General features: G+C 50.0%; 1 protein-coding gene and 1 non-coding gene across 7 annotated transcripts in view; both read left to right on the forward strand.

Moving 5' to 3' along the window:
• HNRNPUL1 (heterogeneous nuclear ribonucleoprotein U like 1) overlaps positions 1–15,479 on the forward strand; it is a 37,015-nt gene extending 21,536 nt beyond the window's left edge. For all 6 annotated transcript variants that reach the window (XM_086689857.1, XM_086689859.1, XM_086689856.1 and 3 more), the window contains exons 9-15: positions 896–1,018; positions 1,120–1,248; positions 10,065–10,233; positions 10,838–11,122; positions 12,211–12,500; positions 13,792–13,983; positions 14,526–15,479. In XM_086689857.1, coding sequence (XP_086545983.1) covers positions 896–1,018; positions 1,120–1,248; positions 10,065–10,233; positions 10,838–11,122; positions 12,211–12,500; positions 13,792–13,983; positions 14,526–14,642 — 1,305 coding nt within the window. In that variant the 3' untranslated portion in view covers positions 14,643–15,479. The remainder of the gene's footprint in view (positions 1–895; positions 1,019–1,119; positions 1,249–10,064; positions 10,234–10,837; positions 11,123–12,210; positions 12,501–13,791; positions 13,984–14,525) is intronic.
• LOC112851429 (U6 spliceosomal RNA) lies at positions 9,262–9,364 on the forward strand. The gene has a single exon (XR_003222754.1). It is a non-coding gene; the product is annotated as a U6 spliceosomal RNA (small nuclear RNA).
• Positions 15,480–15,789: the final 310 nt, after the last annotated feature.

Below are 15,789 nucleotides of genomic sequence, written 5' to 3' on the forward strand. Positions count from 1 at the left end.
TTCTTGAAGGAGGTTGTGCGGTTCCATCCCCTAACGCTGCCAAGGCTAAGAACAAAAATGACAACTGATCTTGGGGGTGATGAGGCTGCAAAAGCTGTACTGGTGAGCTTTGCTCTCAAGATAATGTTTTACTAGATACATAAGTGATTTGATGTTTATTCTAAAAAACTAAACATAAAGGTTAGTTCCCCGTAATTCCACTGTTTGCAAATAAGTTTACAGTTAAAGTTTTCAAGTTTATGCTATCCTTTTTGCTATGCTAGGTGCCTGGTTTATACACACACACTTATAATTGAGAACTTAAAGCATAAGCATTTTGGTATCCTCCCTTTCATTCAACATTATTTTGTGAGCTTTATCCTACTACATGAACCCCTCTTTTTAAACTCACTTATAATGGTCTTAAAAACTCATCATTCCCCCTCTTGTTGGGCGTTTAGGTTGTATCTAGTGTTTGCCAAATTCTAAATGTACTACTAAATAAGTACCATGCTTGTCGTCATGGGTGTTAGTCTGTTCCCGTCTCAGACTCCAGGAAGGTTGTACCTACTTCTTGTGCCCACTACGTGTACCATGCCCAGTGCATCGCCCTCCCTGGGCTTTTTCCTGTCAGAGGCCACTTCATCCTGTCTAACAAAATGTAAATAATCATGATAACAGCACTTGATTTTGTGCTCGCCCCATGCCAGGCCCTCTGTTAAGAGCCTGACACACCTCATGTCTTTGGATCCCAGCAGCAACGCTGTGAGGTAGACGCTCTCATTGCTTCTATTTTCCAGAGGCAGCCATGAGGCTTAGACTCACCCTCGAGGTCACCAGTGAGTGAGGGTGGTGCCAGGCTGCCATGCCACCCACTGCTACTGCTTCAGTGCCCCGCTTTGTCCCATTCTTGTAGATTCTGATGATGGTGGGCCTGCCCGCTGCCGGTAAGACCACGTGGGCCATCAAACATGCAGCCTCTAACCCCTCCAAGAAGTACAACATCCTGGGTACCAATGCCATCATGGATAAAATGCGGGTAAGGATGGTTCCCGGTCTCTCCATATTCATCTCCCACCCCCCCCCAAGTGCTGCCCTGCAGCCAGGACCACCCACCCCTTCACCACCCTCTGTCCACAGGTAATGGGCCTACGCCGGCAGCGGAACTATGCCGGCCGCTGGGACGTCCTGATCCAGCAGGCCACCCAGTGCCTCAACCGCCTCATTCAGATCGCCGCCCGCAAGAAACGCAACTATATTCTAGATCAGGTACTCACTGGTTGAGCGTCAGGCCCCAGAAAAAGGAAGGGGCCTGTTGGGTACCTGGGAATTCTCCTCTGGTCCTTTTTTTTTTTTTTTTTTTTTTCTTTTTTCTTTTTTTCCTGCATAATGCTCTTGGACTGTAGTGCTGGTCAGGGAGTCAGCCATACATGATGACACAGTGCCAGACTCAGCATAGTTCTCTGAGCCCGGTCTGTGGGTGGGGCCTGGGGCCATGGTCCAGATGTAGCTCAGGCTCTCAGCAGCTCACCAGTACAGCTTCTGCAGCTATTTAGCGAAATGGAAGGGAGGTAGATTTCTGAAATGGACAAACATGGGCTTGAATCCGAGCTCTGCCTCTTCCTAGCTGCGTGCCTGTGGGTGGCTGACCTCATCCTCCAAATCTCAGTGTTGTGGTCTATAAAATAGAGATCATATAATGGTACCCATCTGACACATGGTCTGGCATGTGATCGCTGGAAATTGTTGTTAATTACCCTACAGAATAGGTATGTCCCGGCTTCTCTTAGCATGTTTTTATGACTATGGGATACATATTTAAGTCATGTATTTTCTTTTTTTTTAAATCACATATTTCCTACCTGCCATTTCAATTAAGAGGAAGGTTCTTAGCATCAGAAGGTCTAAGAACCTTTGAAATTAAATCATAATTTTGTATGCAGGCTCAGATATGTATTTTAAAACAACAACTGGACAGTTTTGAGTTAGGATAGGAAGATCCTCCATGGCTGTTAGCATTCTCAAAAGTATGAGTGACCCAAACATGGTTAAGGGTCCCTGTCTCAGAGTAATGAGTTCCTCACGTTTACCACCTATGAGACATCATTCTTGACACTGCCCTGAAGGCTTTTTCTTTTCTTTCTTTTTTTTAAATAAGTGTTGTGGTTGTTTTTTAATTTTTTTTTTTAATGTTTATTTATTTTTGAGAGACAAGAGAATGTGAGTGGGTTAGGGGCAGAGAGAGAGGAAGACACAGAATCCGAAGCAGGCTCCAGGCTCCGAGTGGTCAGCACAGAGCCCGATGCAGGGCTTGAACCCATGAGCTGTGAGATCGTGACCTGAGCTGAAGTCGGACGTTCAACCTACTGAGCCACCCAGGCGCCCCCCTGCAGACTTTTTCAAGTAGCAAATCCTATACGTGGGGATCTATGAACAAGCCTCTGTTCCCTTCCACCTTGCATCTGCCCTTTCTTTAAAATCTCTGAGCGCAGGGGCGCCTGGGTGGCGCAGTCGGTTAAGTGTCCGACTTCAACCAGGTCACGATCTCGCGGTCCGTGAGTTCGAGCCCCGCGTCAGGCTCTGGGCTGATGGCTCAGAGCCTGGAGCCTGTTTCCGATTCTGTGTCTCCCTCTCTCTGCCCCTCCCCCGTTCATGCTCTGTCTCTCTCTGTCCCAAAAATAAATAAACGTTGAAAAAAAAATTTAAAAAAAATAAAATAAAATCTCTGAGTGCAAATACGTAACCCAAGTAGTACCCCCACCCTGGCAGCCTTACCATTCATGTAGCCCTGGGTACTTTGATTACTGTGAGTTCAAAGGGTCCTGATGACGGTGGAGCTGGTGGTGGCGCTGGCTTGTCAGAAAGGTGGTTGGAATCTCCAGGGAACCAGGTTGGCTTTGCATAGGAGTGACATCTTCTACAAAACAATTGAGCGGGAGCTCCCAGGTCAGGGGACACATGGAGATTTGGGGAGAGTGGCTCCGTGCCCCTTCCCTGTACCTTGCCCTCTGCATCTCTTCCATCGGGCTGCTCCCGAGTTTTTCATAATAAACCAGTAAGCTGATGTTTACAGTGGAAGAAATGAGGCCTCCTAGCCAATATAGAAAAAGAGAGCTCATGGTAAGAAATTAGTTCTTAAAGACAAAAAGAAAAAAGCTATTGACTGATCTTTATGATCAGTCTTTAAGATCAGTGATCTTTATGATAGACAAATTTATTTAAAGGATCTTGCCAAGCAGTTAGGTGTCAAGAGTGGAAATTTGGCTTGCTGATGAAACAGCCATGCTACAAAAACTAAAAGTTGGTCAAAGCCATGCCACACCTCTGGCACTACTCTGTGATAGTGGAGATGTGAGATTTGCTCTGAGTGTTGCTATTCTGGAAGGTGGAGCTGAAAAGGTGTACTTTCATCCAGTGACAAACACCGAGACCATAGGATTGAGCCCTGAAGACTCACATTTGTAAAGTACTAATTGGGTTAACGAAAAAAACAAAAAAGCAAAACAGTTGAGCACAAGATAGTCCAGGAGCCACCCAGCGTTATTCCCCCAGCTCAGCCCCATTACTGATGCATATAGCCAGCTTTCTCCCCCTTTAAAGACTTCCTTTTCTTTCTTTCTTTTTTTTCTTTCTTTTTTTTCATGTTTATTCATTTATTTTGAGAGAGAGAGAGCGTGAGCAGGGGAGGAGCAGAGAGAGTGGGAGAGAGAAAATCCCAATCCGTGCTGTTGGCGCAGAGTCCCAACAAGGGGCTTGATCCCACAGACCGTGAGATTGTGACCCGAACCGAAATCAAGAGTCAGATGCTCAACAGACAGCCACCCAGGCACCCTAAGAGTTGTTTTGTTTTTTTTTTTAATTTTTTTTTTAACGTTTATTTATTTTTGAGACAGAGAGAGACAGAGCATGAACGGGGGAGGGTCAGAGAGAGGGAGACACAGAATCTGAAACAGGCTCCAGGCTCTGAGCTGTCAGCACAGAGCCCGACGCGGGGCTCGAAATCACTGACCGCGAGATCATGACCTGAGCCGAAGTCGGCTGCTCAACCGACTGAGCCACCCAGGTGCCCCAGAGTTTGTTTTTTAAACAAGCCTCATTTTGCCCCATTCTTTTTGTCAGGGCATTTTGAAATTGTAGTCTGACTAGGCCCCAGTGGGACTGGGTCCTAAAAGGTGTGAGAGCAGTGGTGTTTTAACACCTTGAGGATTCCTTGTTTGGACACCCCAGCAAGTATTCCCTGCCTATCTTTTTCTCAGTTTGCTGGTTAAATTAACTGTGAAACCTATTTCAGATATGTAGCCCGGTGGAGAAGGATTATAGTCATAGTGGTAGATGGTCTTAACATCCATGTTCAACATTTCAAAATGGGCTCTCTCTGGAAGTCAAGCCCTAGCACCTCAGCCAGGCATAGAACGGCTTAGCCTTCTCAGCTTGTGCTGGCTTGTTCAGGGACAGGATCCAGGGCAGTACTGGGTGCACCTGTGCTCTTCAGGGCTTCTGGCTTCCTGGTAGGGGGGACCTGCAGGTCAGGCCAAGTGATCTAGGCCAGCAGGGAGACAAAATAACCTAAACTCCGAAGGAGGGAGAAGAGTGTTCTTGGATTAACCACAGATCGTAGGATTGACTTGGGGTCTGAAGCTATAGGTTACTCAGGCCTGGGAAGAGGTCTAAAGTCAGTGGTTTGATCTGTCTTTTTGGCTTAAGCCCCAGAAGTGGGTTCCAGAAAATCCTGGGGGTATGATACAAGATTCACAGCAGACCCCTGGCCAGATGCTGGCACTTCCCACTCCACCAGCTTTGACAATGAGGATAAGTTGATGAACAGCTGTCTCCTGAGCTAGATAGACCTCCCAAAGCAGAGACAGTAATGCAGGCCATGTCCCTACAATCCCAGGATCTCAGCTCAAGGCTCTTTTTCCCTTTTCTCTCTGATTTTTCCTTAGTGTTCAGACCTCCCTCCATGTGGCTCTCCTGTTACTTAGGTTGGCCTCAGAAATGCTAGTCCTTGAGAGGGAAGGAGAAAGAAATTGTGTGAGCCAGGATTCTGCCTTCGGTCAGGATCCCAGCCCTTACCCCAGGATGTATCTCATTGAGCACAAGCTCTCAGGTGTGTTGGGGCCTGGACCTACATTCCATGATTACTTGAGTCCTCTTGAGATCATGTGGGACATCTGGGGAGGGAAAAAAAGTAGATGGACCAAAGGGGAAGCTTAGGCCTCATCAGGGAAAAGAACCTATTTGAAGTTATTTGGTCAGTTTACTGGTAGAACAGGTCACTGCTGACTTCCCAGAAAGTCACAGCCAAGAATGGTGGGAGCCTTGGTGGAAAATTAGGAAAGCTTTCTGGAGGTGGGGTGCCTAGCCAGGACATGGATGATGATAAAAGGAGTTGAGACTTTGCCCTGAGGGTGGTGGGGAGAGGGACATGGCTAGCTTTGCTTGACTGGTAAAAGGCTGAAGAGCAAGGGAGAAAGAGAAGTTGGAAGCCTCATTGCTTCACGTGGTCTCTGGGGGCCTCTCTTACCAGTGGAAAGCGTTTGGAATGAGATGCTGCCTGGCCTGCCCCTGACCCACCACAGGAGCTCTCCTGGAGGCTTTTGAGAAGGCCTCTGCAGGGCCGTGTGTGAGGGCCCTAAACCACCCCAGAGTTGAGGACTGCAGGCTAGGAGTTCCCTCAGGGCTCTAACAGCTCAGAGCCAGGCCAGGCAGTAATCAGAAACCGCACTGGAGGTGACCACATTGCCAGCCCTGCCTCAGTCGTCAGAACATGTGGTTCTAGTCCCACTTTGTGTCCCTGTTGACAAGCGCCATGCCTTCTCCTGAAACACAAACCTAGGGCTGAGATTAGAGGCCCAAAGTTAACCGCCTATTGTTGGCAGGTGTTGGAGAGGGAGGGGTTTCTCTTCACCTTCCCATCCCCAGAGCCTCAGCCTGTGTCATTGTTGACACTCCAGCAAATTCTCTTCCTACATATGTGGTTCCTTCCACTGGATTCACCTCCCTGAGCCCAGAGTGAACTCTTGTCACCAGCTTTAAATTTGCTCCACGAGTCCAGCCATGTTTCTGTCACTGCCAGCCTGACCCCGCTGAGCTCTGGACAGGGGACAGTGGGACTCTCACAGAACTCAGGCTGGGAGCCCACTGTGTTTCTCCCTCACTCCCTCAGGCTGTCATACACTAGAGCTATCCACTTAGCTTCTTTGAGGAACCCAGTTCCTGTCCTTCGGCCCACATGGCTGGGGATTGGGGATAGCTGGGGACAGGGAGGCAAGAAACATAGCCCCAGACCTTCGTAGAGTCAGCATCTTCAAGCAGGGTGGGACTGGGAGAAGCAGGAGCTGGACAGAGGGATCCCACACAGCTGGAAAAGCTGACCTAGCTGTTGTGCTGGTCTCCTAGCAACAGCCACCAGCAGCCCCTAGTGACCGTAGCAGTGCTGGGCCGGCTCAGGGGCCCTGACCTCACTGTGTTTGCTGTAGCAACAGCCACCAGCAGCTAACTCCCTTTCCTCCTGGAAGCCAGGCATTTGCATTTCTACTGGCCTGGTTCAGGCACTTCCCTTCCCCAAGCCCAGGACTAAGGGGGAGGGACAGGCAGTCTTGAAAACACTCGCCAAGTGTGTTCTCAGCACCTCCGTTCCAGAGTGTCTGAGGAGCCATCCCTCCAAGTCTAGCCACTTCCCCCGACAGGGGCCAGCTATTTATGAGTTGGTTCTGCTCCGCCCCCACCCCTCCTATCCCCAGAAGGTGCAGGGACGAGCCTCTGCCCCCCATCTGCCCCTTGGGAAACCTCCAGGTGGTGTTTATCCATGTCCTTGGGGTTCGAGGCAGTCAAAATAGGATCGCTTCTTAAGAGCAAGAACATGGAATGGGTTGTCCGTAGAATGATCTAGGGCCACAGTCCCACTGGCACCTATTCACTCTGGCCTTTGTGCCAGGAGAAAAACCTTATTATTTAGCTAGAGGAGGCCAAATTCTATCTTGCTATGATCAGATGCCACTTTCTGCTTTGCCTTTAGGAATGAGTCCAGGAAGAGCAGTGGAGAGAGGGTCCTTTCCTCTAACCTGATGTGCCTCTTAACCATTTGTGGCCCAAGGCCTCTCCTTGGGCTGGTCCCAGGTCCCAGCCTGGGTGTCCTCCTGCCCCTCCTTGAAGGGTGGAACATTTTCCCTGGGGAACAGGGAGGAACATCCCTGCCTAGTGTGTGTTAGGGCTGGGGGTCTGGTTGGTGAGAACAGCTACACCCACAGCCCAGATCTTTCAGCAAATGTGCTCTGGGGTCCCTGGGCTCTGGCTGACCCACAGCCCAGCTTCCTGTTCCTTGTGTCTTGGGAGAGGATCTCTTGTGACTTTTTCTTTTTTTTTTTTTAATTTAACTTTCCTTGGTCCTTTCCATTAGGAAGCCTCTCCAAGGACAGTGTCAGTCCTGTTGGCTATATTTTCAGACCCACCCTGTGTGTGTTGACTTGGAACTTTTCCTGCCCCCTCCCTGCCACATGCCAGACGTTTTCACATCTGCAACTCCTCAACAGAGCCAAGAGGAGGGTGATATGATCCCTGTCTTTCAGATGAAGAAATTTGAGAGGCAGGCTAATTAGGTGACTTGTCTACAGCCTCACAAATAGTAGAAGGCACAGCTGGGATTTCAACCCCAAGCTTCTTCCCCAAAGCCTGTGTTCTCCCTGTCCCATCTCACTGTCCCTGCCCTTCTGATGGGATGTCACTGTAGCTTGATCTTCCCCTGGCCTGGGTTGCTTTGCATTCACATTTTAACAGCGAGAATATCCATGGCACACACCCCCTCCACAATAATAGCCATAACAGCCGTGCTTCCCATTTGTTCAGTGTTGGCTGTGAGCCAGGCCCTGGGCTAATCAAGGGCTTTTACTCACATGAACTTCTATTGTCTTTTTTTTTTTTTTTTTTTTTAATTTTTTTTTTTTCAACGTTTATTTATTTTTGGGACAGAGAGAGACAGAGCATGAACGGGGGAGGGGCAGAGAGAGAGGGAGACACAGAATCGGAAACAGGCTCCAGGCTCCGAGCCATCAGCCCAGAGCCCGACACGGGGCTCGAACTCACGGACCGCGAGATCGTGACCTGGCTGAAGTCGGACGCTTAACCGACTGCGCCACCCAGGTGCCCCGAACTTCTATTGTCTTAATAACGACTGTATGACATTCATACTCTTTTCCCCTTTCAGGGCTTGAGACTCAGACTCATGAAATACGCAGTACGTTGATTTTACAGACAAGTAAGCCAGAGTTTTTCACCCAGGGCCATGCAGGTGTGACCTGACCAGGTCCACCCCACACACTGCTTGCCTCTGTCAAGATGCTCCCACTCTGGAGGCTGTCTCATAACCCCACTCTAGGAGTTCCTCGTGTTTGGACGGTTGCTTTGTGGTCCTTTTCCGCTCAGTCTTCACCAGCTCTAGGAGGGCAGCTTCTCATCTCTGTTTTACAGATGAGGCAACTGTATAAGGGCTGGCCAGAGCTAGTTACTGGCCGCACTAGGGTTTTTCCACCTTGCCAGGCTGTGTCTTCAAAATGCCATATTTTTGTGTCCACTGGTGCGTGCCCCTTACAGACTCTTCACCTCTGTAGCTTCTCCTTTGAGTCCCTGTCAAAGCCATTAGAAGTTGTTTAAATGCAGTTATTCCTCGTTACTCCAGAGCTGTTGAGTGTCTGAGTTTGGATAGGGTGGATACCCGTATAGGTGCCTGGGCCCCACTTCTAGAGAATGGGGTTTGGGGGTTCCTTAGTGGGGGTGGGCCTGCTTTTTTTTTTTTTTTTTTTTTTTGGAGTAGCATCCAGAAGGTTTGGGTGTGCAGGCTGAATCTCCCAGGTCTGGGCCCCAGTCCCAAAGGGCCTGGCATATAGTTGGTTTTCAATAAATGGAAGCTAATGGTCACTGCTGCTCTCAATCAAGTGTTTTCTAGAGACCCACTTTGTGCCCAGTGCACACTGCACACCGCCCAGACGAAGAGAACAAAATGTTAGCAGCAAAACCGCTTGTGAAAAGCATGGGCTGCTGCCTCGTCAGGCTCTGGGTAAAAGCCTGTGGATGAGACTGATGTTTTAGAGAGGGACTGAGGGAATGAAAACAGTCCACACGGCAGTCAAAAGGGGGTGGTTAATTATGGCAACCACTGTGTAAATATTATGGAGCCATTAAAAGTGAACACTGACACAGAAAAAAGGTTAAAGAAACATTAAGTGAAAAAAGCCTTTAGGAGAGTATGTAGCATGATTCCACTTGTGTTAAAAATCACACAGATCGGTGCTCACTTTGGCAGCACACACACTAAAATTGGAACGACACAGAGAAGGTGAGCATGGCCCCTGCTCAAGGATGACATGTTTGTGAAGCGTTGCATATTTTATTATTTTTTATGAGAGAGAGAGAAAAGGAGGGGAGAGAGCAAGCTCAGGGAAGGGGTAAAGAGAGAGGGAGAGAGAATCCCAGGCAGGCTCCATCCCATGAACTGTGAGGTCATGACCTAACTCAAAATCAAGAGTGCGACACTTAACCGACTGAGCCACCCGTGCACCCTGCATTTTAAACATGAACACTTTTTGTTGTGTACCTATTAGATTTTTCCACCAGGTCTCAAAGTCGGTGCTTTAAGAAAAAAAAATCACACAGATCTTCCTGGAAATACATAAATTCAGTACAGGCCATCTCTGGGAAGTAGGACTGGCAGTAAGCGGATGAAGGGATTATTCTTACTCTAAACTTTATCCTTGTACTCTGACAGTTTTATCGTGAGCAGGTGTTACTTTTAGAATTGGGGGTGGGGAGGGGTAGGGCGTAAAATGGCATACCAAGAACAAATAGGAGTTAAAAGCCCAAGTGTAGGTACCCCTTGTCCTGTGACTGTCAGCAGCCACTTTCCCAAAGCCAATTTCTCAGAATGGGCTCAAGAATCTTAACAAAAAAAGAGCACAGTTTCCTGAGTTTGTTTTGTTTTGTTTGCTTAGAGCTAGTATCCTTTTCTCAATTCCTGGCCCACAGAATACCTGATAGGAAAAAACCCAACTCGTAACGTACCATCTCTTGCCTCTTCTGTTTCCTACCCCTAGACAAATGTTTATGGGTCAGCCCAGAGACGAAAAATGAGACCATTTGAAGGCTTCCAGCGCAAAGCTATCGTAATTTGTCCCACTGATGAGGACCTAAAAGACCGGACTATAAAGCGAACTGATGAGGAGGGGAAGGATGTCCCAGATCACGCGGTCCTAGAAATGAAAGGTAGGAGATAAGCCAGCACAGCAGAGTCCTTAGGAGAAAAGCGCCTTCCATCGTCCTTTCCTCCCCAGCTCCTTGCTTATTCCTCTTTTGATCTTGTCCATTCTTTCCTTGCTCCCATTTTGCCCTTCCCTGTCTAGTGCACCTGTGAATGGAAGAGCTGCTGGCATCTCTCACAGCATGGTTTAGACTAGATGGGGCTGGGGCGGGATGAGGGAGAGGACACGTGGCGGGAAACGCTGAGACCTGCACATCTCCTGCCTCTGGCACCCACTGGTGGGGTGACTGAGCAAGCTTCATTCTGCTCCTGTGTAGAAACAAGGATGGTGATTCCACGTCTCTGGCCCACTCCCTGGGGAGGCTGGAGGGAGTGTTTATATTTGGTGGGGCTTGTAGCCACCTCTTCAGAAAAGGGACAGGAGAGTCTTTATTAACTCCTGATCATTGTCAGAGAGGTTAGGACCCTTTCTCACTTCTGTCACTCACTATTCATGCCTCTGCCATCTCCCTTCTGGCCGGCCAGTGTCCTGGGGGTGTAGGGGACTAGACCTTGGGAGGTACTGACCTCCCTCTCCCTGCTCCCTCCGGGGCCCTGCCTTCCTCCTAGCCAACTTCACGTTACCAGACGTTGGGGACTTCCTGGATGAGGTGCTGTTCATTGAGCTGCAGCGGGAAGAAGCAGACAAACTGGTGAGGCAATACAACGAAGAAGGTCGCAAGGCCGGGCCACCCCCTGAAAAGCGCTTTGACAACCGAGGTGGTGGTGGATTTCGGGGCCGTGGGGGCGGTGGTGGTTTCCAGCGCTATGACAACAGAGGCCCACCAGGGGGCAACCGAGGAGGCTTCCAGAACCGAGGAGGAGGCAGTGGTGGAGGAGGCAACTACCGAGGAGGTGAGACATCTCAAGCAGAGCTCTCTCCGCTCTTGGCTCCCGGGTCAGGGTTGGTGATTGCTTATTCAGTCAGCAGATGAATTTTCCCTAGCACCAGCTGTGGGCTGAATTCTGGTGGAGAACCAAGGTGATCAAACTCTGGGGCCTCAGGGAAATTCCCACTGTCCTGCTTCTCCTGGGGATTGCTTCTGAAGCCCATGCCCGTTTGTAGGTCACCCTCTGTCATTTTTACGAGTCCAACCTTCCATCTGACCATGAGCTCCTTAAGAAGAGGGGCCAGGCCGAGTTTACTGCCGGTCCTGCCTTCCAGCTCAGGCACAAGGCAAACGTTAGGACTGTTTTCGGGGTTTAGTATTCAAACAAATAGAAAAATGGGCTTAGGTTAATTTGCCCAAGTTTCTCCCAGCTAAATCCAGAGCTGGGAGCAGGTGGTCCAGTGCCCAAGTTTTCTATCTTAAGTTCTGCTGTCTCTGAGGTAAAGTGTATGATCATGATTTAACTAGCATACCCAACTGTTTCAGTGTTGTGCTAGGTGGTTCTGGGGACACAGCCATGACCTGGACAGACATATCACCCTGTGCTGACAGTACAGAAGGATTCTGGACTGAATGGCAGAGCCCAGGGTTACTGTGAGCTTGGGTGACACCAGATCCAGCCTGTGAGGGAGCCAGGCTCAGGAAAGGCCTCCCAAGATAGCAGTGTCTAGGCTGAGGTCCAGAGACCTGTGGAAGTTAACAGGGGAAGGGTTCTGGGCCCAGCAGCAGCTGGTCAAGGGCTCAGGAGAGATGGCCCATTTGACCCAGCCTGAAGAGGACTGTCCTCAATATTTAGCATCCCTCTTCCTGACCTTCTCTGATTTGTTCAATAGCTATCAAGATGCTGGGGACACAGTAGAAACCAAAACAGCCCTGGTCACGAGCTCACAGTCCAGTGGGCAGGACAAACCTGTCAGCAGACCGTGAAGACTGAGTTATCAGGGCTGTATGGGGGACGTGCCCAGGGGTCTGGGGAAACCCAGAGTGGAGCCCAGCTCCTGAGGGTCCCAAGTTCAGAATGACGAGACCTCCCACCTGGCTTCTCCAATGCAGGTTTCAACCGCAGCGGAGGTGGTGGCTACAACCAGAACCGCTGGGGTAACAACAACCGGGATAACAACAATTCCAACAACCGAGGCAGCTACAACCGGGCTCCCCAGCAACAGCCACCACCACAGCAGCCCCCGCCACCGCAGCCTCCACCGCAACAGCCGCCGCCACCACCCAGCTACAGCCCCGCTCGGAACCCACCAGGGGCCAGCAGCTACAACAAGAATAGCAACATCCCTGGCTCGAGCGCCAATACCAGCACCCCCACTGTCAGCAGCTACAGCCCTCCACAGGTGAGAACATAACATGTACGGGGCAGCGATTGTGGTCCCGTGCTCCAGCCGCGGGTCTCCACTCTTCCCTCCAGCCCTGCCCTTCTTCCTGGCAGTGCTTCTGACTGGATGGACCCTAGATACTCCTTCCAGACCCAGATAAATTGGGAACTTCTTGTTTTTCCCCCTCACCCCACCTGTCAGGGTGGTGTGCTGTAAGTGTTGAATGCTCCAGCAAGTAAATTTTTCTGGGCTGTGTCGCTGGCCTCTACTGAATCCCCAAGAAAGCACTTGATCGGAGCTGCCCTTTGCCGAGGCTGGAAGGGACTGACCCCCTTATCTCTAACGTACTGAGACAGGCCCTAAGGTTGGGAGGTCTCGCCCTGTGCCCTGAGAGTTTCACTCTGGAGCAGCTCCTAGCTCAGTTCCAACTCTCCACAAGCTGGTGCTCGGACTCTGGTATGCACAGGCCTGTCACCCAGAGCCATCCGCAGCCATTTCCTGAGCGCCTTCCACATGCCAGGCCTGGGAACAGCTGCCAAGAGACATTGGTGAATGGCTCCTAGTCCTGCTTTAACCAGAATATTTCCTAGAATGGGATTTGGGCAGGCACGAGTTCAAGCCCCCGCCCCACGTCTTAGTTCTGTAACCTTACATAAATGTTTCACCTCTCCGGACCTCATATTCTTCATAAAAGGCTAGAGTTGTTTATAGAACTCACTTCTGAGGTTTGTTGTGAGGGATGGGTGGCATTATAGCTTTGTGGGGAAAGCTCTGGAACTAGACAGACCAGAGCTTAACTCCCAGCTCCACCACTTCTTACTGTGTGACTTGGGCCCGGTTGTTTCACCTCCTTGAGTGTCAGCTTCCTTCTCTGTAAAATGCCACTAATGGAACCCGCCTCTCAGATTTGATGGGGGGATTAGATGGGTTAACGATAGAGCCTGGATTTGGGAAGCACCTGGGAAATTGCTACTACAGTTGCTCTCAGCCAACCTTCCCAGAGCAACTGCCACCACTTATTGAGTGCTCAAGCTTACTGAATATACAAAGCAGTCTGAAGGGGAAAAAGCAGTGGAATTTCAAGAGATGCTGTGCGCCTTGCTCCCCCAGGGTCTTAGAGCCAGGAGACTGCAGAACACAGCCTTACATCCCACCCTGTCCTGCCATGTCCCAGAGCTGACCCGTTTCCTCAGCCCTCAGACAACCTCCACCAAGGAAGTTCCTTTGTGGGCCCACTGCTTACAAAGGCCCTTCCTCCATCCCAGCTGAGCTATTTCACAGAACCCTGATTTTTCCCCCCGTTTTCCAGCCGAGTTACAGCCAGCCACCGTACAACCAGGGAGGGTACAGCCAGGGCTACACAGCCCCTCCACCTCCACCTCCACCACCGCCTGCCTACAACTATGGGAGCTATGGCGGCTACAACCCGGCTCCCTACACCCCACCGCCGCCCCCCACCGCACAGACCTATCCTCAGCCCAGCTATAACCAGTATCAGCAGGTAGGTGCCAGACTCAGGCTATGGGGGTGGGGGGAGGGTGTGCTAAAGAGACTTCCAGGGGCCTGGACTGGAGTCTGTATTTATTCGTAAAAAGATGGGCTGGCCTCAGGCCAGTATTTGTCTGATGTAGCCATTCCATTTGGTGGACACTTAACGTACCAGCTGCTGAATACCTGATCTGAACCTCCCCTCCCAGTGCAGCAAGCAAACTACAAAGCAGGGGCCTTCAAATCCTGCTTCAGCACCATGGCCAGTGTCCACACCCCTGGGTTGGTGCTAGGCCATCATAGCTATTAGTAAGTGTTTTGAATATGGCTATCTGGCTGTACCTGAAAGGACATTAGGTTGGCAAGCCAGGAGGTCTGGGCTTTAGTCCCTGACTGTCCATCCACGTGGCATCAGGTCAACCACTTGTCCTCCCAAGGTGCCTTGATTTCTCTCTCAGGGGACCCATCTCTGCCCTGGGTGGGAGTAGGGTCAAGGCAGGAGCCAAATGTGGGTCTGGGTAAGGACAACCTGGTGCTCTTGGTCTCTCTCTCCAGTATGCCCAGCAGTGGAACCAGTACTATCAGAACCAGGGCCAGTGGCCACCATACTACGGGAACTACGACTACGGGAGCTACTCCGGGAACACACAGGGAGGCACAAGCACACAGTAGCCGGTGTGCTCTGGAGGCCCCTGCCGGCTTCCTCCACCAGCGCCCACCTCGGCCCCCTCGTCTACCCCCACTGGGTCCTGTGGTGCTGGGGGACGGGTCATCCCAGGGCTGCCTCCTTTCAGCCCACTGCCTCCCCTCTGAGGGGCTTCTTCCCCAACACAGGGCCGGGCATTTTTCTCTGGATTCAAACAGGCAACAGTGACCTTTTATTTTCTGTTTGTCCCCTTCTTCCTCCCCTTCTTCTCTTCTTCCTCCTCCCCTCCTCCTTTTTGACTGAAGACCCCCCCCCCCCCTTGGTCAAACAGTGAGGCTGCAGTGGCTGAGGGAGGGCCCCTTCTGCCCATCTGTCCCAGTTCTGCTCCAGCCCCCTCAGCTTCCCACACCCTCATGCAGTTGGTTGTAAATTCTTCCAGGAGCTGTTTTACTGTCTACTTTTCAGGATTTAAAAAAAAAAAAAATCAAAAACTTAAAAAAAAAAAACCCACAAGTTTAAAAAGTAAAATGCGGAGGGAGGAAGCAGTGACAGATTTTTTTTTTTTGGTAATTATGCTTTTTTTTTTTTTTTTTTTTTTTTAATTTTTAGAATTTCTCTGTTTTTACTGTGGCTGTCGATACTTCATCAGGATAACCATTTCTTTGCTGAGTTCAGGTGACTGAGGAAGAGCCACACCCTCAAAACAGAACACACAAAACACAACTATAGAATCATCTTTAACCTAACTTTTTATACGATGTCTCAGTTTCCCGTAACTTTGCACACAAGCTTCTGTGTTGAGTTGAATTGTAACTGCTTTTTGTATTTGGAGAGAGTGTGACTATTGAACTTGAAACCTTTTATTCCGGGCGTCTTGGTAGTTTCTGGTGGGATTAAGCGGGTGAGAGGGAAGAAGGGGAGGTTGGGGGGCTCCTTCCCTTCAGAACATGAAATTTCTCCCACTGCCTCCTCTCCAGAGGTCTCCCAGGTGCCAGACCTAAAGGTTTTTCCTACAATGATCCTCTGATTATTTTTACTTCCCCTTGACCCATATGTTTTAACAGGATTTTAACAAACTGCACTTATTAAGAAATGTGTTTGCTTTGTTTTGTTTTCTTTCAATAAATGACATGGCACCTCCTAGCAGGAAGGAAGCAGGGTTGAAACCCTGAA

The sequence above is a fragment of the Puma concolor genome, chromosome E2, assembly GCF_028749965.1.
Source record: "Puma concolor isolate L17-30 chromosome E2, mPumCon1.1.hap2, whole genome shotgun sequence".
Lineage (NCBI taxonomy): Eukaryota > Metazoa > Chordata > Mammalia > Carnivora > Felidae > Puma > Puma concolor.